Source organism: Erythrolamprus reginae, chromosome Z (genome assembly GCF_031021105.1).
Source record: "Erythrolamprus reginae isolate rEryReg1 chromosome Z, rEryReg1.hap1, whole genome shotgun sequence".
NCBI classification, from domain to species: domain Eukaryota; kingdom Metazoa; phylum Chordata; class Lepidosauria; order Squamata; family Dipsadidae; genus Erythrolamprus; species Erythrolamprus reginae.
This window is the reverse complement of record NC_091963.1, coordinates 129,195,802-129,219,143: the sequence shown is the minus strand read 5'-3', so window position 1 is coordinate 129,219,143 and position 23,342 is coordinate 129,195,802. Positions and strand designations below refer to the sequence as shown.

The following is a 23,342-nucleotide window of genomic DNA, read 5'->3' as shown; positions in this document are numbered from 1 at the left end:
GTCGTAAGTCAAGGACTGTCTGTACACGTTTAATGAATAAATAAGTAAATACAATCTTTTTTAAAAAATTATTAGATTTGTATGCCACCCCTCTCCGTAGACTCGGGGCGGCTCACAACAACAGTAAAACAATTCAAGACAAATCTAATAATTTAAAAACTTTAAAAAAAAATTGTGGGAAAGAAGCTACAGAAACACGAAAGCAAAATTTTACCCTTGTGTATTGATAACGTCTGCCAGAGTGATTCTCACCGTGCCTTGATTTTTACATTCGTTTCCACCGTATCTTCTTCCCATACCAGGTTCTGTATTTCAGCTCCCTGTTCCCGTACCTGGTTCTCTTGTGCTTCCTTATACGCGCTTTGCTGTTAGAAGGGGCAGTTGATGGAATCAAGATCATGTTCACCCCTAAGGTAAGAGACTCACTCCAGCCGTGGGTGCCATCCTGATTTTGAAGTATAGGCGGTGCTCGAGTTATTAATAATAATAATAATAATAATGATAATGATAATAATAATAAATTTATTGTCATTGTCAAAACAACGAATTGTCATTGGCAACGAAAGTCGTGTGACACCCAGAGACCAGTCCCACCATACATAAAATCAGAATAGGTAAATTTAAAAATAGAATAAAAAATAGAATAAAATGTCCCACCCACTACAAATTCCCCACCCTGAACCACTCAACCATCTACATGACAAACCGAGTAATATTGTCCAACAGTTCACTGGTGGTGACCCTTTAGTTCGTTGTTAAGTGCGAGTATAGCTCTGGGATAAAAACTATTCAGGAAACGTGTGGTCCGAGTTCTGTTGTTATCACAATAGGGACCAAAAGGGTCCAAAGACGGGCTACAAAAATGGTGGAAGGTCTTAAGCGTAAAACTGATCATGAAAATCTTAATGAACTCAATCTGTGTAGTCTGGAGGACAGCAGGGAAAGTGGGGACATGATCGAAACATTTAAATATGTTAAAGGGTTAACAAGACCCCATGGACTTCCTATCCTCTACCATCCCCTGGAGTCCATTTAAACTCACGGCAACTTCTTAAATTAAATACTTAAATCCTGCTGTATAGATTGCTGGTGAGACCACACTTGGAACACTGTGTTCAGTTCTGGAGACCTCCCTACAAAAAGATATTGATAAAATTGAACGGGTCCAAAGACGGGCTACAAAAATGGTGGAAGGTCTTAAGCATAAAACGTATCAGGAAAGACTTAATGAACTCAATCTGTATAGTCTGCAGGACAGAAGGGAAAGGGGGGACATGATTGAAACATTTAAATATGTCAAAGGGTTAAATAAGGTTCAGGAGGGAAGTGTTTTTAATAGGAAAGTGAGCACAAGAACAAGGGGGCAAAATCTGAGGTTAGTTTGGGGAAAGATCAGAAATAACGTGATATTATTTTACTGAAAGAGTAGTAGATCCTTGGAACAAACTTTCCAGCAGACGTGGTTGGTAAATCCACAGTAACTGAATTTAAACATGCCTGGGATAAACATATATCCATCCTAAGATAAAATACAGAAAATAGTATAGGGGCAGACTAGATGGACCATGAGGTCTTTTTCTGCCGTCAATCTTCTATGTTTCAGAATTTCTGTTTCCTTGGCAAAGCGGTTATTAACTGAGTCACCTACAATTTTACAATCTTTATTGCCACAGCTGTTAAGCAAAATATTGCAGTTGTTAAAGGAAGCATGCAATTCTAAAGTCAATATAATTCTTAATATCAATTGATTTTGCTTGTCAGAAGTCGGCTGTGAAAGTCGCAAATGGCGATGACCTGACTTCTGGAACTTTTGTAAAAAGATACCGGTTGCACAGCGTCCTAATTTTAACGATGTGGTCATGAGGATGCTGCAGCCAAAAGTTATGTCATCCTTAAAATTAGGCACTTTTTTCAGTGCTCCTTTGCTGTACAGAAAAATGGCTTATGTCATCCGAAAGGGAGTCCAGAGAAAATTAAAACCAAATGAATAAGAAAACTTCACACAAGGGGTCCAACATCTTTTCTGAGGACTGAGTCAGGTTTTTAAGGCTCATTTAAACAATCCTCCCATGGTGGTGGTGGGGTGTGTGTGTCAAATAAGCCTAGATTGGGATGGTATTCTATAGCGCAAATCAGATGTCAAAGATGGTTTCCATCAGATGACATTGTTTAATTGATGGGACTAGGAGTATGCTGGCTTTGTCAGGCTATATACAATGGGCAAATAGAGCCGGGGTGGCGCAATGGGTAGAGTGCTGTGCTGCAGGCCACTGAAGCTGACTGCTAGATCTTCAGGTCAGCGGTTCAAATCTCATCACCGGCTCACGGTTGACTCAGCCTTCCATCCTTCCGAGGTGGGTAAAATGAGGACCCGGATTTTGGGAGCAATATGCTGGCTCTGTTAAATCCCTCAATATAGAAACATAGAAGACTGACGGCAGAAAAAGACCTCATGGTCCATCTAGTCTGCCCTTATATTATTTTCTGTATTTTATCTTAGGATGGATCTATGTTTATCCCAGGCATGTTTAAATTCAGTTACTGTGGATTTACCAACCACGTCTGCTGGAAGTTTGTTCCAAGGATCTACTACTCTTTCAGTAAAATAATATTTTCTCATGTTGCTTTTGATCTTTCCCCCAACTAACTTCAGATTGTGGCCCCTTGTTCTTGTGTTCACTTTCCCATTAAAAACGCTTCCCTCCTGGACCTTATTTAACCCTTTAACATATTTAAATGTTTTGATCATGCCCCCTCTTTCCCTTCTGTTCTCCAGACTATACAGATTGAGTTCATTAAGTCTTTCCTGATACGTTTTATATTTAAGACCTTCCTCCATTCTTGTAGCCCGTCTTTGGACCCGTTCAATTTTGTCAATATCTTTTTGTAGGTGAGGTCTCCAGAACTGAACACAGTATTCCAAATGTGGTCTCACCAGCACTCTATATAGCGGGATCATAATCTCCCTCTTCCTGCTTGTTATACCTCTAGCTATGCAGCCAAGCATCCTACTTGCTTTCCTACTGCCTGACTGCACTGTTCACCCATTTTGAGACTGTCAGAAATCACTACCCCTAAATCCTTCTCTTCTGAAGTTTTTGCTAACACAGAACTACCAATACAATACTCAGATTAAGGATTCCTTTTCCCCAAGTGCATTATTTTACATTTGGAAACATTAAACTGCAGTTTCCATTGCTTTGACCATTTATCTAGTAAAGCTAAATCATTTACCATATTACATATCTAATTCTTATCCCCTATAGCAGTGTTTCTCAACTTTGGCATCTTGAAGATGTGTGGACTTCAACTCCCAGAATTCCCCAGGAAACGTAGATGGCTGGAGAATTCTGGGAGTTGAAGTCCACAAGTCTTAAAGTTGCCAAGTTTGAAGACCTCTGCTCCAGATAGTCTTCAAGGGCAATCCTGTGTGTAAGGCACAGCGTAGTCCAATCATTGGGTGACCAAAACAGTTTTGAGGACTCCTGTTGACGTGTATTGTTTGGCTTATCTGACAGCCCCTTGGCACATGAGAATAGGGCCAGAGGTGCAGAAACGATGCCTTTTGTCCCTTCCTCACAATATTTTAACTTTTCCTCCCTTCCCAAGCTGTCCATTTGGGGAGATATGCAGGTTTGGCGTCAGGCAGCCACTCAGGTGTTCTTTGCTCTGGGCCTGGGTTTCGGCACCATCATTGCTTACTCCAGCTACAATCCTCAGCATAACAACTGCCACATCGATGGGTTGCTTGTGTCTGGCGTCAACTTCCTTACCTCTGTGTTGGCGACGCTGGTTGTTTTTGCCGTGTTGGGTTTCCGAGCCAATGTGTTGGCGCACAACTGTGTTGTAAGGTCAGTGTCCACTTAACTGTTGGTTAAAGGGTGACAAATACAATCAAGAGCTGCAGTGACGCAGTGGTTAGAATGTGGTATTGCAGGTGAACTCATCTCACTGCCAGGAGTTCGATCCTGATTGGCCCAAGGTTGAATAAGCCTTCCATCCTTCCGAGTTGGGTAAAATAGTGTTCACAGATTGTTTTATTTATTTATTTATTTATTTATTTATTTATGTTTGTTAGTTTATTTATTTATTTTTGTTTGTTTGTTTATTTATTTATTTATTTATTTATTTATTTATTTATTAGATTTGTATGCCGCCCGTCTCCGTAGACTCGGGGCGGCTCACAACACAATAAAACAGTTCATAACAAATCTAATAATTTACAATTTAAAATATTTTAAAAACCCCATTATTAAGCAGACATATTTACAAACATTCCATACATAAATTGTATAGGCCCGGGGGAGATATCTCAGTTCCCCCATGCCTGACGACAAAGGTGGGTTTTGAGGAGTTTACGAAAGACAAGGAGGGTGGGGGCAGTTCTAATCTCTGGGGGGAGCTGGTTTCAGAGAGTCGGGGCCGCCACAGAGAAGGCTCTTCCCCTGGGGCCCGCCAAACGACATTGTTTAGTTGATGGGACCCGGAGAAAGCCCACTCTGTGGGACCTAATCGGTCGCTGGGATTTGTTGGGGACAATATGCTGACTCTGTAAGCTGCTTAGTGTCAGGACAAAGTCTTCATGTGGAGTTAGAGAGTTCAGCCTGACACAACACAAGGGGGATGGGAGGGGTAGTGAGTAGTCAGAGGGGAAAGTTACTAGACACAACCAAAGATTCCTTTCTCCAAGCGAAGACCACCGTTTGTTCTGCCTCAACTGAAGAGGAGAGGAAGTTGATAAGCCCCTGCACACAGACTGGCTTTCGTGATGAACTTGTGGGTGTGGGGGATGTAAGATGAACCTTAACCTAGGTGGGATTCCGGGAAGGACTCAGAATCGGAATGACAATGGCGTAGCTAACATGGTTCTGTTAATAAATCAAGCTCTGATTGAGAGAATTGGACTGGGACTTGTTTTATTTATCTATCTATCTATCTATCTATCTATCTATCTATCTATCTATCTATCTATTTATTGTTAGAGTTGGAAGGGACCATGCGGGTCATCAAGTCCAACCCCCTGCCTAAGCAGGAATCCTATAGCATCCCAGCCAAATGGCAGTCCAATTTCCTCTTAAAAATGTCCAGAGTGTTGGAGTTCACAACGTCCGCTAGTAGGTTGTTCCACTGGTTGATCGTTCTGACCGTCAGGAAGTTCTTCCTTAGATTTCTCAGATGCTATTTAGAATGCTGACACTTAGAATAGAACAGAATCAGGGTGTCCAGCAAACCTGGAAAACAGGAAAATCAGGGAATTATCAGGGAAATCAGCAGTTCAGTAAATATCAGGGAATTATCAGGAAATTTGTAAAAAAAAAAATGGAATAAATCATGGGGAAAAACAAACTGTATTAAAATATTTAAAAGTCAGGGGGAAATCATGTAAAAAAAACCCGGATTGTGCTGCCTGTCAGAGTAAGGAAAAATGAGCATAACTGTGGCAACAAATTGCTTCCTCAGCTAGTGATAATTCTCCATGGCTTAGCCGTTTGGTATGATGTCATCTATGACCGCGCCTTAACTAGATCGCAAGTTAGAGGGAAATGTCAGAGAAGTTTGAGGAAATTTCAAAATGTTTTTCCCCGGATACCCTGAGAATAGAATAGAATGCAATGCGATAAAATAGAATAAATAGAATAGAATAGAATAGAATTATTCATTGGCCAAGAGAAATTGGACATACAAGGAATTTGTCTTAGTGCATATGTTCTCAGTTTACATAAAAGAAAAGATACATTTGTCAAGAATCCTGAGGTACAACACTTAATGATTGTCATAAGGGTGAAATAAGCAATCAGGAAACAATACTAGAGAAGGCTGTAAAGCACTGTGAACATTACATATGTCTAAGTGCTTTGATGAGATACTAAGTCCTGCAAGAAAGGATTGAGTGGTGATGTGATACCCCTTTTCAAGTACTGAAAGGCAGGTGTGGCTATATTTGGCTCAACATGCCCCAGATATAAGTGGGGCAAGTCCAACTTAAAAAATCTCATCGGCATCTTTCAGCCATCCAGAACGGTTGCAGGAACTGGGCAAGACTAGTTTAATGAAAAGAAGGACCAGAAGAGACATGATAGCAGTGTTCCAGTATCTCAGGGTTTGCTACAAAGGAGAAGGAGTCAACCTATTCTCCAAAAACACCTGACGGCAGGACAAGAAGCAATGGGTGGAAACTAAACAAGGACAGAAGTAACTGAAGAAGGTTCGCCTGACGCATCAGTTGTGGCCCTATTTGGACAGGGAGTCATTGCTCACAGTCACTCATGCCCTCATCACCTCGAGGTTCGATTACTGCAACACTCTCTACATGGAGCTACCTTTGAAAAGTGTTCGGAAACTTCAGATCGTGCAGAATGCGGCCGCGAGAGCCATCGTGGGGCTTCCTAGATTCGCCCACGTTTCTGCAACACTCTGCGGCCTGCACTGGCTGCCGATTGGTTTCCGGTCACAATTCAAAGTGTTGGTAATGACCTTTAAAGCCCTACATGGCATTGGGCCAGAATACATCTGGAACCGCCTTCTACCGCACAAATCCCAGCGGCCGATAAGGTCCCACAGAGTTGGCCTTCTCCGGGTCCCGTCGACCAAACAATGTCGTTTGGCAGGCCTCGGGAAGAGCCTTCTCTGTGGCGGCCCCGGCCCCCTGGAATAACTCCCCCCCAGAGATTAGAACGGCCCCCACCCTCCTTGTCTTTCACAAATTACTCAAGACCCACCTTTGTCATCAGGCATGGGGGAGTTAAGATATTCCTTCCCCTAGCCATTACAAGTTATGCATGGTATGCTGGTGTGTATGTTTGGTTTTTATAATAAGGGTTTTTAGTTGTTTTATTAAATTGGATTGTTACATGTTGTTTTTATCATTGTTGTTAGCCGCCCCGAGTCTGCGGAGAGGGGCGGCATACAAATCCAATAAATAAATAAATAAACTGAGAACCAAGGAGAAATTTCCTGACAGAATAATTGATCAGTGGGACAGCTTGCCTCCAGAAGTTGTGAATGCTCCAACACTGGAAGTTTTTAAGATGTTGGATAACCATTTGTCTAAAGTAGTGTAGGGTCTCCTTCCCGGGCAGGGGGTTGGACTAAAAGACCTCGAAGGTCCCTTGCAACTCTGTTATTATTATAACATAATACAATTTACTTATGGTGCTGGTACGACATGCAATAAGTTCACATGGTGCAATAGGATTGGGGATTTGTTAGCAGGATTCACTGGGATAGGGATTTTCTCTCTTTCACTGTAAGTTGTATTGTGTTGGGGGGCAGAGATGCACAAAGGGAGGCTTAGCCAATCTTATAGTACACATATTGATCTCTGACAATAAAGGTTTGAACTTCAACATTAAGGTCCCACTAGTTCTTGTTTGGAGGCAAATGATATTTCTTGCAGATATCCCAGTACACAATTCTTGCTACTTTGTCATGCCTTTGTTTGTTATCAGTGTGTGCAATCTTCTTGCCACAGCTGGCTAGGTTGCTTACTGCAGCAGCTTTGCAGAGGCAGCACTTGCTGTCTGTTGCTTTCTCCTCAATTCTGGCTTTGCATGCATGTTTTCTTCAACCTTGACCTTATATAACTAGAATCAGTTTCTCTCTCGGTTTCTTCAACTTTCCTGCTTTTAGTCATTGCCAGGTCTTGTTATCTATCTTCTTTGCCTGCAGTAGTTGTGTGTGTGTGTGTGTACTGGCCATATAATACTTTGCCTTTCCAAGTGTCTTTACCTGATCTTTCTCATAGGTCAGTTTGATCTTTGGTATTCAATAAACCTTCATGGTACATTAGCTTCAGTGTATTTTCTTGACTGTTCTGCAGAAAATCTTTCCCCTTTCTCTTCTTCAATTGTCCGGTGTATCTAACACATCCTATGTCCACCTATGCTCCTTGCTAAGTAGTCAACATTACTGTCAGGTTAAAGGGCATGATTAATTATTTATTAATTAATTATACACATTACTAAAACGACAAAGCCGATTTAGAGATAGAACATAACCATTACAGTACAGTGTTCCCTCGATTTTCGCGGGGGATGCGTTCTGAGACTGCCCGCGAAAGTCGAATTTCCGCAAAGTAGAGATGCGGAAGTAAATACACTATTTTTGGCTATGAACAGTGTCACAAGCCTTCCCTTAACACTTTAAACCCCTAAATTACAATTTCCCCTTCCCTTAGCAACCATTTAGATTATTACTCACCATGTTTATTTATTAAAGTTTATTTTTTAAAAAAATTATTAAAAGCGGATGAAAATTTGGCGATGACATATGACGTCATCAGGCAGGAAAAACCATGGTATAGGGGGAAAAACCGCAAAGTATTTTTTAATTAATATTTTTGAAAAACCGTGGTATAGGCTTTTCGCAAAGTTCGAACCCGCGAACATCGAGGGAACACTGTATAATAATACTAAGCCGCATAGTAACGAAAGTCAGTGGATAGATGACAGATGTTCTTACTGAAGAAAAGCAGTAATGTATAATCATAAAGGATTACTTGGGAAAATATATACACTTATAAAATATGCGTTAAGATAAAGAAAGGTATGGGTAGTTTAGTTTTGCTTTACATTTGTTTTAATAACGTTAATTTATCATTTTTACTTTCTTAAATATTTTGAAGCGTGTAATAAATAAAATCTAGACAATTTGGAGGGAAGGGGGCAATATAGCCTGCATGATAAATCATTGAAGTGTATATGAAATTATTTTGTTAATTTATATATAGTACTTGAGACAAATTATAGTCTAGTGCAGGGGTAGGCAAAGTTGGCTCTTCTATGACATGTGGACTTCAATTCCCAGAATTCCTGAGTTAGCATGATTGGTTCAGGGATTCTGGGAGATGAAGTCCACAAGTCATAGAAGAGCCAACTTTGCCTACCCCTGGTCTAGTGTATAATTAATATAATATAAATATAGTGACTTTAATGCTAACGTAACACTAATATCTGTATATACTATTATTCATTTAATTTTCTTTGATTTTCTTCTGTACTTACAATTGTGTTTTCTTTTAAAAGGGGAAAATTAATAAAAATGTTTTAAAAGGATTAATTATTATAATTTTTCTCAAGTGGAGCTTCATGCTCACACACTTGCCCATCACTCCTGTAGCCCAGTTTCAAACCAGCTGCAGCCCAGGAGTTGGCTCCCCTCCCTTATTGCACAAGTGTGAGACTCATGGCGCCATGTTGCCATCACATGACATACCGTGACATTTTTCCCTTTGTGAAGCTGGGGTGGCTATGGCATGAGCATGATGCCCAACAATCTGGGTTCTCATTTTACTGACTTGAAGGCTGAGTGAACCTTGATTCAGTTAGGATCAAACTCCTGGCTGTGGGCAGAGTTAGCCTACAATGCTGCATCCTAACCAATACACCACCAATTAGCTTGCAACAGTTTAAACTCTATCTGGAACCCACCAGGTGTGTTCTAGTGTTGTCACCCAACTTATTCTTGAAATTCCATTGTTGCCTCCAAGCCTTGGTTGCCCAAACCTTTGTCTAATGCAGATGTGGGCAAAGTGGGGCCCGGGGGCCAGATGCGGCCCACCCGCATCTGGAAGGAAGGAAGGAAGGAAGGAAGGAAGGAAGGAAGGAAGGAAGGAAGGAAGGAAGGAAGGAAGGAAGGAAGGGAGAAATTCTCTTTCCATGCCCTTTTGCAAAAGTCCAATAAATGCTCATTTTTTAATTGTTCATTGGTTTCATTGGCCTTTCCAAGAAATTTAAAGCAAACCCCCCACCCTACCTCTCAGGGGAGAAAAAAGGGAGGAGGAGGAGGAAGAAAAGGAATCCAAAGCTACTTTCAGGCAAAGCCTCCACTATGTTTTCTCAACTGACAATGTAGGTCAGTTGAAGAGAGGCAGCTGAAAGGAATATTTTGAAAGAGAAGTGTTGGCATGTCTCGGTATAGCTAAGCTATGAGGCCTTCGACATACACCGAGCAGAGAATTTTAACAGAGCATGGGTGTGTGATAAAGCCAAAGAAACAAAGACACAGACTTAGTTATGCTTAATAAGTACTATTTACATATAGATAAAATATAGAAACAATTCCATAACAAGCACTAAGCAAATACAATAAAATACGCACAATGCTAATTACACTCCCCTTCTCAAGGCAAAGGAAAAATGACTGAGCAGAAATGTGCGTCACAGCGTCATTTGAGGGAAGTACTGCCACCCTCTAATGATGTACCAGCCTAGAATATTTAACAGTTAAAGTAACAGTACAGTTTTACAGTAGCAACTGTAACATTTAAAGTGATAGTACAAGTTTACAGTGACAAACCCTAACATACATGTACCCTGTACTAACAAGAAGTAAAGAACTGCCCAAAAGCAAAAATAAAAGGCAGAGAAAATCAGAGAGACAGAAGCTTCTCTCCATCTGGAGAAGGAGAGAAGGAAGGAAGGAAGGGGTGGGCAATTAATTTATAATTATAATATAATTATAATATATATATACAACTTTTCTGCTGTATGTTCACTTGTTTGGCAGAAATGCAGAACTTTTGACAGCGCTGGTGAAGAATGGCTCTCTCTCGGCTGTGCTTCCTGCAAACCTGTCTGGATTGGCACCTGTTCAATACAGCAGTTGGTACCAGGATCAATGGAATGAGACAAAGAGGCAATTGGAGGAGTGGAAAATTGGTGACTGTCGTGTAGAAGATGAAATGAATAAGGTGAATAGGTGGACAAGGGATGGATTCACACATAAGGCTAACTACGGATCATTCAAGAGCATGCTGCTAAACCAGTGATGGCGAACCTTTTTCCCCTCATGTGCCAAAAGAGCATGTGGGCGCACCATCGTGCAAATGCGAGTGCCCACACTCATAATTCAATACTTGGGTGAAAATAGCTTCCCCTGCCCCCCGGAGGCTGGAAATGGCCTGTTTCCCAACTTCTGGTGGGCCCAGCAAGCTCAGGTTTTGCCCTTCCCAGGCTCCAAAGGCTTCCCTGGAGCCAGGGGAGGGTAAAAATGTCTTCCTCCATCTCCCCAGAGGCTCTCTGGAAGCCAAAAACGCCCTACCAGAGCCTTTGTGTGAGCCAAAAATCAGTTGGCTGGCACACACATGCACATTGGAGCTGAGTTAGGGCAATGGCTCGCATGCCGGCAGATATGGCTCTGCGTGCCAGCTGTGGCACCCATGTCATAGGTTCACCATCACTGTGCTAAACCATTAAGCAGGATCTATAAATCCGAGGGGCAAAATGGCAAAATTATGGATTAGACTGATTGTGGAGCCAGTCACAGCTGGGCTGAAATCCATCCTAAGAAGCAAAGTAATAATTAATTTAATAATAATTTATTGGATTTGTATGCCACCCCTCTCCGTTGACTCTGCATTTAGAATAGAACAGAATGAAACAGAAAAACAGAACAGAATTCTTTATTGGCCAAGTGTGATTGGACACACAAGGAATTTGTCTTTGTTGCATATTCTCTCAGTGTACATAAAAGATACATTTGTCAAGAATCAGGAGGTACAACACTTAATGGTTGTCAGAGGAGTCAAATAAACAATTAGGAAACAATATTAATATAAATGTAAGGATACAAGCAACAAGTTTCAGTCATACAGTCATAAGTGGGAGGAGACGGGTGATAGGAACGATGAGAAAAACTAATTGTAATAGTAATGCAGACTTAGTAAATAGTTTGACAGGGTTGAGGGTATTTGGTATAAAAAGTCAAACTATTGAGCAGACATGGACCTTCATATACTATGACTTGCCAGTCAAAACATAACCTGTCAGTTTAACACAATATTTCTCAATCTTAGCAACTTTAATATTTGCGAACTTCACAAATCCCAAAATTGTCCCAGATGCCCTATTTGGTGTCTTCTGGATTTGTAACAAGGGCAGGGGTCGGCAACCTTAAACACTCAAAAGAGCCATTTCCCAGAGAAAATAAAACACTGGGAGCCACAAAATACTTCCTGTGCCTGACATCATCATCATCATTATCATTATTATTATTATTATTATTATTATTATTATTATTATTATTTAGATTTGTATGCTGCCCCTCTCTGTAGACTCGGGGCGGCTCACAGCAATAACAAGAACAATGTAAGAACAAATCTAATAATTTAAAAAACACGAAAAATCCCATTATTAAAAGCAAACATACACACAAACATGCCACAAAAGTAGCATATGTAGTTGAATTAAACGTTGTGTTTCCTTCTGAAATGTTTCTTTCCTTGCATTTATCCATGGTTGGCTTACTAGGGGTAGAAAAGCTCAATAAATTGTATGCCAGTGGTTATCACACATTAGCGGTTGTGACAAATACTTTGAGCCACAGGGAACCGCAGCAGGGGGATGAAAAAGTCCCAAGCTGCAGATTGCTGACCCCTGAAATAGGGGAATAGTGACTGGGGGAATTCCTAAAGGTGAAATCCTCACATCTGGAAGAGATCCAGATTGGGGAACACTCTCTATTTTATTTGCTTTAAATGTGACGTTTGCTACAGTTCCTGTTGTCCAAATTTCTCTTCTCTTTCTCCTGCAGGGTGTGGAAGGGACAGGCCTCGCCTTCATCACCTTCACAGAAGCTATGACCCTGTTTCCAACAGCCCCTTTCTGGTCTCTGCTGTTCTTCTTCATGTTGCTCAATTTAGGGCTGAGCACCATGTTAGGGAACATGCAAGGAATCATCACTCCTTTATTGGACAACTTCCAAAGCCTCCGGCGTCGGCAGACACTCTTCACAGGTACCGCAAAGGGGCAGCCCCTCTTCATCTGGGGGAAAGCCCAAAATCCATGCGTGTGTTACATACCACGAGGGCTGGGATTTTAGGTTGCGGTACTTTGGACTCTACAGAATATAGGTGGCTAAGCAGGTGGTAGGGTTTAAAATATTCTGCAAGATTTCCTAAATTATTTATTTATTTATTATTTGATTTTATTTGATTTTATCTTATTTTATTTGATTTTATTTTTATGCCGCCCTTCTCCTTAGACTCAGGGCGGCTTACAACATGTTAGCAACAGCACTTTTTTAACAGAGCTAGGCTATTGCCCCCACAATCCGGGTCCTCATTTTACCCACTTCGGAAGGATGGAAGGCTGAGTCAATCTTGAGCCAGTGATGAGATTTGAACCGCTGACCTTCAGATATACAAGTCAGCTTCAGTGGCCTGCAGTACAGCACTCTACCTGCTGCGCCACCCCGGCTCACATGCCATGTCACACCAACACTCCGCAGTCTGCATTGGTTGCCGGTCAGTTTCCAGTCACAATTCAAAGTGTTGGTTATGACCTATAAAGCCCTTCATGGCATCAGACCACAATACCTCCGGGACCACATTCTGCCGCACGAATCCCAGCGACCAGTTAGGTCCCACAGAGTTGGCCTTCTCTGGGTCCCGTCGACTAAACAATGCCATTTGGCGGGACCCAGGGGAAGAGCCTTCTCTGTGGCGGCCCCGACTCTCTGGAACCAACTCCCCCCAGATATCAGAGTTGCCCCCACCCTCCTTGCCTTTCGTAAGCTCCTTAAAACCCACCTCTGCCATCAGGCATGGGGGAATTGAGATATTCCCTTCCCCCTAGGCTTATAAAAATTTATGCATGTCTGTATGTATGATTGGTTTCTTAAATTGGGGTTTCTTTTTAAATTAACTTAAATATTAGATTTGTTTATATTGTTTTATTACTGTTGTTGGCCGCCCCGAGTCTGCGGAGAGGGGTGGCATACAAATTTGATTAATAAATTTGATTAATAAAGATGATAGGGCAGTGATGGTGAACCTTTTTTGGTGCCAATAGGATGTATGTGAGTACGGTAGCACACCCACGTACATGCCCACACCCATTGCCTGATGCTAAATAAAAATAGCAGTGGCATCTCTCTTTTGTCTCTACTGGTCCAGATGTTCTGACTGTTACCTTTTCATGCCAATATTTTTTTATGTTTTTTTCTCTCTGCAGTCCTCTGCTGCCTTATTGGATTCTTGGTGGGCTTGGTTTTTGTTCAAGGCTCAGGCAACTATTTTGTGACTATGTTTGATGACTATTCAGCCACTTTACCCCTGCTTATTGTTGTAGCCGGCGAAGCTTTTGCCATAGCCTGGATCTATGGAGCTGACAGGTAATTCTCTTAGCTTCCCTCCCATCTCTGCATGTTTCCAATTTGGTTTGTGTGACGGGGGAAGTTGGAGAGAGAAAAAAAGTGGGGCTTAATTGGCAGCTGTAGTTTATGTGTAACCATTGTGCAGTCTTGTTCAGCTGCCTCCTACTTTTGCCTGAATGTTTCTCTTTCTCGCAGGTTCTTGGATGACATAGAAAACATGCTGGGCTGGCGGCCGTGGAAAATATACAGCTACATGTGGCGCTTTGTGAGTCTGGCGGCAATGTTGTGCCTGTTGCTAGCTAGTTTGGTACATCTGGCCATGAAGCGCCCCACCTATACCGCCTGGAACAGAGAGAAGGTAAGAAATGCATCTTGTGTTTCATCATCATCATCATCATCATTATTATTATTATTATTATTTTATTTGTTGTTTTTTTCCAAATACAGTGGTACCTCGGTACTCGACCACAATTCGTTCCAGAAGTGTGGTTGAGAACCGATTTGGTCGAGTACCGAATTTATTTATCCCATAGGAAATAATGGAAATGGATTTAATTGGTTCCCAGCCCCTGTTAACTCGTTGGGAACCAATTAAATCTATTTTCTTTATTTCCAATGGGATAAATAAATTCGGTACTCCAAGCTGCAGGAAGGGTGGGGGCTGCTGCAATCCCGGCAGCTTCGGGGGGCTCCTTTCTTCATTGCTTCCTCTTATTACCTGTAAGCAGCTGCAAAAACTTTCTCCTTCCCGGTGGCTGCTTCCCTTCGAGGAGCAACAGCGCCGGGAACGTCACGTAATGAAGGGAAGCTGCTGGAGTGGCGGCAACTGCTGAGATGGCTCCGGCGGCTTCCCTTCATCACGTGACATTCCCAGCGCTGTTGCTACTCGAAGGGAAGCCGCCGCCGGAAAGGAGAAAGTTTTTGCAGCTGCTTACGGGTAATAAGAAGAAGCAATGAGGAAAGGAGCCCCCCAAAGCTGCTGGGATTGCAGCAGCCCCCACCCTTCCTGCAGCTTGGAGGAATTATAGAACTCCTCAGCCCCCTGAAACTTTTGCCTGAATGTTTCTCTTTCTCGCAGGGATTGTAGCAGCCCCCACCCTTCCTGCAGCTTGGAGCTCTTAGAGAGCTCCTCAGCCCACTGAAGCTGCTGAGATTGCAGCAGCCCCCGGTGGTAACATTTCGGATAATGAACAAAATTTTCTCTGGCTGTTCGGTATCCGAATTTTTGTTCAGATACCAAAGCAAATTTTTGCCGAAAATTTTGTTCATTATCCGAAATGTACGAGAACCAAAGCGTTCGAGTACCGAGGTACCACTGTATAACATAAAAAGAAAAGACATGCACAGAAACATACACATACAACATTTGGGAAATGAAAGTTTCCGCACTTTTTAGGTGTTCGATCAGAGAATTTTACTTCTTTCACATAGTATTAGTTTTTCAATTCTTTTATTCGACGTGTTGCTTTGCTTGAATTTTTATTTATTTCTTTGTTGCTCTTTTCTTTAACCAATCGTAAAATTTTGCCCATATTTTATAATAATCTGAATCTTCTTTTCCCACTAATTTTTTAGATAACCTGTCCATCTCCGTACAGTCCAATATTTTTTTAATTACTCTATTTTCTTCCGGTGCTTTGTCCATTTTCCATTGTTGGGCATATGCTATCCTGGCAGCTGTTAATATGTGTATAACTAAATATCTTACCTCTTTTTCCATTTTTTAATTAAAAATACCCAATAAATACAATTCTGGGGGTTTTTTCAATGTCTTCTTTTACTATTTCTTTTAACCAGTTTGTTATTTTATTCCAGAAATTTTTTGCTTGTACGCATGTCCACCATTGATGATAGAATGTGCCTCTTTCTTTTTTGCACTTCCAGCATAATGGGGAGGTTTTTGGGAACATTTTTGATAGTCTTTCCGGTGATAAGTGCCACCTGTAAAACATTTTTAATTGGTTTTCCTTCAATGCAGTCGATTTTGTCATCTGCCAATTATTAGTCCATAATTTTTCCCATTTTTCTAATTCAATTGTGTAGCCAAAATTCATTCCACAACTTATCATACTTTCTTTTACGATTTCCACTTCTGTCTCATAACAAATCAAAAATTTATATATTTTACCAATTAATTTTTCGCCATTTTTTAATAGTGTCATGTCCAGGTCACCCCTCCCTGTCTGGAAACCATATACCCTTTTATCTTTTTGATATGCATCTTTTAATATGCATCTTGTGTTTCATGCCTGCTTGTCTTCTGTTTGAAAACAAAACAAAAATTAAATTAAATCTAGGGACTATTTAAAGTAGCCGTCTCCAGCCTTTCTGGCTTTATACACTCGCGGGTGGGAAAGAGAGGGGGTGGTCCCTTGTGAGCAGCGAGCAAATGCATGCATGCATGCAGCTCCATTTGCACGAGAGGTGGACATGCACTCCTCCTGCTTGTTCAAATGGAGCAGCAGGCACACACTCGCCTGTCACTTCCACAAATGCCAGAGATGAGCCGCTATGGGAACGGTCAGGTGCTACACTCCGGTAGCGATTTTTGGGATGCGCATGCATCGGACCAGAATGCCTCCAGGACCATCTTCTGCCGCACGAATCCCAGTGGCCAAATAAGTCCCACAGAGTTGGCCTTCTCCGGGTCCCATCGACTGAACAATGTTGTCTGGCAGGGCCCAGGGGAAGAGCCTTCTCTGTGGCGTCCCCAGCCCTCTGGAACCAACTCCTCCCAGAGATCAGAACTGCCCCCACCCTCCTTGCCTTTCGTAAGTTGTTGAAAACTCACTTGTGCCGCCAGGCATGGGGACATTGACACCTCCCCTAACTACTTGGTTTATGTATGGTTTGATGTGTGATTATTTTATTAATAAGGGTTTTTAAATTGTGTTTTAAACATTGGATTTGTACATTGTTTATGGTTCTTGTGAGCTGCCCCGAGTTTTCGGAGAAGGGTGGCATACAAATCTAATAAATTAATATTATTACTATTATTTGGCGAAATCTTATGTGAAGAAGCTCGTGCGAGTGAGATTTCAACAGTTTTTGCCTTTATTTTTGCTTCTGCGCATGCCTGGAAGCAGAAATATCAATGAAAATCACCGAAAGCATCCTCACATGAGATTCCACTTGCTGCGTATGCGCAGAAGCCAAATCTCGTGCCGACAGGGGCGCCATCATGCCAGATGCACATGGCACCTGCACCGGCCCCGGAAGATGCAACAGTAGCGCTAAAGACGGCAGTCCTTCGCTGCCGCAGCCCTGTTCCAAATGGGCAGAGCCTGTTACTGGCCCCAGGGTTGGGCACTTCTGATTTAAAAGGTGGTTTCACACAATATGTTTAGCCCCAACCTTGGGTTAGAGTTTAAAAAACACACACAAGAGTTCAGATTGTCAAGCCCAAACAAATGCATCTGATTGATTGATTGATTGATTGATTGATTGATTGATTGGATTTATACGACGCCCCTCTCCGAAGACTTGGTGCGCCTTACAACGTATAATAAGAACAATAAAATACAATTGCAAATCCAATTACTTAAACTAAATAACTAACCAAAAATCCCCAATACAGCGGTACCTCGACATACGAGTTTAATTAGTTCCAGACCCGAGCTCGTAAGTCGATCAACTCGCATCTCGAACAAATGCCTTTAGTCTTTGTTTTTCGCGCCAAGATAACTGGAAGCAAGGAGATTCTTGCGCCACCTACTGGAAGCTCGGCTCGTATCCCAAATTTGAGCTCGGGCGTCGAACAGAAATTTTGCTAGCGTCTCGACTCGTAACTTGGAATACTCGCATGTGGAGCAGCTGGTATCTAGAGGTACTACTGTATTTTAAAAATCAACCATAGACATTCAGTCCTCAGCCATACAATAACATTCATCGGCCAGGGGGACAAGATCTAATTGCTCCAAGCCTGACGACGTAAGTGAGTCTTAAGACACTTGTGGAAGGTGAGGAGGGTGGGGGCAGTGTGAATCTCTGGGGGGAGCTGATTCCAGAGGGCCAGGGCCACCACAGAGAAGGCTCTTCCCCTAGCCAAGCGACATTGTCTAAATCACAGGACCTGGAGAAGGCCGACTCTTTGGGACCTAACCAGTTGCTGGGACTCATGCGGCAAAAGGCGGTCCCACAAGTAATCTTGCCCGATGCCATTTAGGGCTTTACAGGTCATAACCAACACTTTGAAATGCATCCGGAAACCAATCAGCAACGTCCGCGGAGTGTTGGAGAAACATGGGCACGTCTAGGGAGGCCCATGACCGTTTGCGCGACTGCATATTACGGCTGACTTATGGGGCAGTGTGCAGAGAGGATTTCTTTCCACTAGTTTCTCTTGCTGACGCAACCAGGGAACGTACAGAAGAGGCCTGATGTAAAAGGGAGATTTTGCATCTAAAATTTCCTCTCTCTCCCTTCTCTTTCCAGGCAGAGGAAGAACAGCTAGAATATCCGCCATGGGCCTTGGGCCTTCTTGTGAGCCTGATGGTTGTGGCCGCTCTACCCATCCCAGTCATGTTTTTTAGGCAGCTCTTGCTGGAACGGTTTTCCCAATACAACTCTGGCCAGATCCCTGTACCCAACGAAGATGAAGACGATGGGGTGCAAGAGAAAGAAAGTCCAGCTGATCTCGACCTCGACCACCCAGGCAAGGGCTACTTGCTTGTGCCCGCCGAAGAGGGGCGGGAATAGAATTGGGTGATACACAGGTAGTCCTTGACTTACAACCACAACGGAGCCCAGAATTTCGGTCGTAAGTCACTACGGTCATAGGTTGAGGCACCACATGGCCATTGATTTTTATGATAAAACTTGATTTTATGACCGCTTTACAACCATCATAAAGTGAACCACAGTTATAAATCAGGGCAGCGGTGGGTTGCTCCCAGTTCGGACCAGTTTTTAGAACCAGTAGCGCCTACGGCGGGAAGCTCCACCTACTCACCCGGGATGCTTCCGCGCATGCATGAATGCACAGAAGCATCACGCGTGAGCCTGCGCACGAACCATTGACAAAATATTTTACAACCCACCACTGAATCGGGGTCATAACGCAAATCCAGCATATATCCAATGGGTGTGGGGGTTTTGCCATTTTTTGCCAGAAAATGGCAAAAAACATGGCAGATTGTGGTGACACCGACCGAAAGCTGCTGCAACCGGTTATACAAGCGAGTCAGTGGCCAAGCATCCAAAACGTAATCATGTGACTCTAGCAGAGTGCGGCCGTCATAACTTGGAGGATGGATCACAAATAGCTTTTCTGAAGTCCATAACTTTGGATGATTATTAAGCGACAGTCGTTAAACAAAAACCTATAGAATGTGCAATTCTCCACCTATTTGCTGTTGCATTTCCAGCTTTTGACAACCTTAATAAGATATAATATATTTATTTTGGTCTCAACAGTCCTGCCTGTAGAGCAAGAGAAAAGTTACTTGGGTCTAAAAGGAGAGACTCATTATTATAGTGACTTCAGAAACTTGACACCCTGTCGAAGACTTCTGGAGCTAAACCATCATAGTTTTTCCAATGGAAGCTACAAGCTATTTATTCTCCAGCACTCTCGGACTTGTCCACACTTATTCCGTTCATAATGGTGGAATGGAATCCGACTGGCTATTGCTGGGAGGGAATTCTAAGCAGAGCATTTTAAAAGAAAATCAAGTATTTAATGCTAAGCGCTTATTTGTTAAAGCCTGATTACCCATTCCTAAAAGTTGAATGTATAGGATCTATGTGATCACTGTGTACAGTATATTTTTAAGGTTAAGATGGGAAGTGAGAGGGGGAATATAATTTAAAATGGAAATTAGACTGCTTTAATGTTCTCAGTTAAGCAGTGTATTTCGCCCATGCTTCTTTTTAAAGCCAAGTAGAAAAGCACAAGGAAAAAGGTTTCCAGAATTCTTTTTTTAGCTCTTAAATGATATTCATACTGTGGATCATGTGACTAAGAGGAAATAGGGCTGAGATCAGTGGGCAACATTTCAAACTACTGTCCAATTATCACCCAAAGAGATATACATAGAGGGGTTTTTTTCTGATATGCTTTTAAAAAAAAAAAAAAATCCTGGCCTGATCTGGATCACTTCAAATTTGGCCTTTCGTCTAAGGGTAACTTCTCTCACACCAAATTTGGTCCTATTCTGCTGATGAACAGGCAGATATAAGTCCCAAGTCCCTTTACATAATTTCTTTGTGGCATTCTATTGGGTTAGAAAGAATCAAAAAGTTTCCAACCCAATAGAATCTTCGGAGAGGGGCGGTATACAAATCTAATAAATTATTATTATTATTATTATTATTATTATTATTATTATTAATAGTAACACAATTGGTACACTTAAAAAATTAACAGGGCATTAAACAGTTGTAGCTTTAAACACCTTTTTAAAAATACAGAAGATAATTGCTAAGAATATCTATATATAAGTGAAGACTGCACATTTATTCCTTTAAAAAAAAACCAACAACGTTGCCCTCTGCATGATCAGAAAAAGCACAGAAAAGATATTTGGAAAACATAACCAGCTTCCAGATAGGTAGGTTGGAGGGGTGGGATTTTACCGGTTTGGGCAAATCAGATGTTCCGGTGATCAGTTGGGAGCGAATCAGTTTGTTCTGACGATCAGGTGGGCCTGCCCACCCACTTTAGTGTCCTGTATCTTCTCAGCTGATTCGCGCAGCACAGCGGATTGCCATGCCTCAGCTGTGTTTCTCCCCAGCAGTAAAACAGAAGGTAAGTTTTCGTTAAATTGTGCATACGCGCGCAAAACACTCAATCACCGAACCGGTTGTTAAACCAGCAGGATCCCACCGCTGATAGTTTGTCATATGATCCCCCTTTTTCAATAAATGTGGATGAATGAATAATACACAGCAATTTTATATTATCTTGGACGACATGCTGGAGAACTGTAAAACATGCTGGAGAACTGTAAAACTGTAAAATTGAAAAAAAATTCTGGAACGATAAAGGACCTGTGAATAAAATATATTTAAGTGGAGATTCTTCAGTGTGGTGAACCAACTTACAGTTTGAACAACTGTCAAAAAACTTTTTTCCGTTCCCCATGAAGGCATCTTTAAAGATTATTGATTGGACAAACTCTGACTAGAGAATTACAGTTACTGGATTTCAAGGCACTGTGCTCTAAAAACATACTGGCTAGACAGCATTAAAGTTCGCACCAGCAAGAGCATAGAACAACGGAAAGAAACCATACAAGACAGGAAAACGCGGAGACAGCTAGGAATTCCTGAGAATTGGAGATGATTGAATAGATAGCAGTGTCATGTTCTGCAAAGAAAATGAATGAGATCCAGGAAGAAAAGGCCTGGTGTCCAGGTGCATTTGGTGCTAAAGCATCTATGTCTCACACTGTTATATGTTCCTCCCTATTCCCCAAAATTCATTTTAGATTGTAAGCTCCAAAAGAGCGAGGTCCCACCTGGTACCTGATGAGACTACATCCTTTCCTGTTCTAAAGCAATGTTTCTCAACCTTGGCAGTGTTAAGATATGTGGACTCTATTTCTTTACTATTTAATCTATACATATGTATGATTGTAAGTATGTTTAGGATTCTGTGTGTTTTAACTATTTGAATAAAGCCTTTAAAAAAAAAAGATATGTGGACTTCAGTTCCCAGAATTCTCCAGCCAGCCGTGCTGATTGGGGACTTCTGGGACGAGAAGTCCACACCTCTTAAAAGTTGCTGAGGTTGACAAAACACTGTTTTAAACTAATTTAGACTAATTGTTATACTGGTGACTTGGAGGAATCTCCGCCTCTGGGTTGGGAACTCTTGGGAGGGTTGTCATAAATATTTTTAAAAATTTGGAAGAGTAAAGTTGTCAAAATATATTGCCAGTTGTGCTCGTTTAACCTGCACAAGGCTGCTGTAAGCAGTTGTGATGGTGCAGTTTGAGAACTCTCAGTTACTACTACTGGTATGTTTATTCCTTGCAAAACCAAAACATAGCCTTACTTCTGTAAAATTCTACTTCGTGGGAAATAAAGGGGGTGTGTGTGGACTTTTCCAGTACTCTGTCAGAGATTATAGGTCAAAGAGCTAAAAACTTTGGAGAAGTAGTCAATAGACTGCTTGTTTTATAATATTCTCTATGGGGAATTACTGGACTTTTTCAATAGTTCAATAAATGAACTGTATGTTGGGGTTTAAAAATTGTTTTTAGGACTTCCCTAATGCAGGGAAGAACAAAGCAAGTAATTAAAACTCTACTGTTCTGATGACAGGTGTCAATTTCTTATGAGGGAACAGAACCTGAGGTGAACAAATGAACCTTAAAGAAGAAAACATATTTAATTGTTTCCCCCTTTCTCTTCAATAAAAGTTGTTTAGCACAAACAATTGCATTGTATTAAATTCCTAGAGTGTCTGATTTCAATCTTGGTTGATTTAAACTTCTTTATCATTTAAATTAAAAAACTTCAATAGTAATCAAGATAAGTTGTCAAGTTCAAGTTAGGGAAGTTTTTTTTCTTGCTCAAATTAACAACATAGGTATAGTTGCCACAATTTATTTTATTTTGATTGGGCAATCTAAGGACATCTCATTCACTCTTTGTGCTATAAAAGTTCCAAAATGTGAAACCAAATAGTTTCAGGATTTTGGAATTCCTCATTCAAAATCAGATTTCATGAAATGGTGTACGCCAAATGGTTCGAAATATAATATTTTCCCTATTGTGTCTTTTGCCTTGAAACTCAGGCACCCGAGTTTGACGTGGAGCTAATAAGAACTTGAATTTGAGAGAGACACTTTTACCTTTGCAAAGGGGCTTCTTTGCCCACCTGAAAACGTGAACAATCAAAAATACAAAAGCAAAAAGCATTTAGAAACATAGAAGTCTGACGGCAGAAAAAGGCCTCATGGTCCATCTAGTCTGCCCTTATACTATTTTCTGTATTTTATCTTAGGATGGATATATGTTTATCCCAGGCATGTTTAAATTCAGTTACTGTGGATTTATCTACCACGTCTGCTGGAAGTTTGTTCCAAGGATCTACTACTCTTTCAGTAAAATAATATTTTCTCACGTTACTTCTAATCTTTCCCCCCAACTAACTTCAGATTCTGTCCCCTTGTTCTTGTGTTCACTTTCCTATTAAAAACACTTCCCTCCTGGACCTTACTTAACCCTTTGACATATTTAAATGTTTTGATCATGTCCCCCCTTTTCCTTCTGTCCTCCAGACTATACAGATTGAGTTC

General features: G+C 41.5%; 1 protein-coding gene across 4 annotated transcripts in view; it reads left to right on the top strand.

Annotated features, from left to right (window-relative positions):
- The window catches only part of SLC6A16 (solute carrier family 6 member 16), a 66,888-nt gene extending 44,411 nt beyond the window's left edge, over window positions 1-22,477 (top strand). For all 4 annotated transcript variants that reach the window (XM_070730193.1, XM_070730195.1, XM_070730194.1 and 1 more), the window contains 7 exons: window positions 303-413; window positions 3,610-3,851; window positions 10,507-10,690; window positions 12,532-12,733; window positions 13,953-14,112; window positions 14,290-14,452; window positions 18,529-22,477. In XM_070730193.1, the coding sequence (XP_070586294.1) occupies window positions 303-413; window positions 3,610-3,851; window positions 10,507-10,690; window positions 12,532-12,733; window positions 13,953-14,112; window positions 14,290-14,452; window positions 18,529-18,792 (1,326 nt within the window). In that variant the 3' untranslated portion in view covers window positions 18,793-22,477. The remainder of the gene's footprint in view (window positions 1-302; window positions 414-3,609; window positions 3,852-10,506; window positions 10,691-12,531; window positions 12,734-13,952; window positions 14,113-14,289; window positions 14,453-18,528) is intronic.
- The last annotated feature ends 865 nt before the right edge of the window (window positions 22,478-23,342 follow it).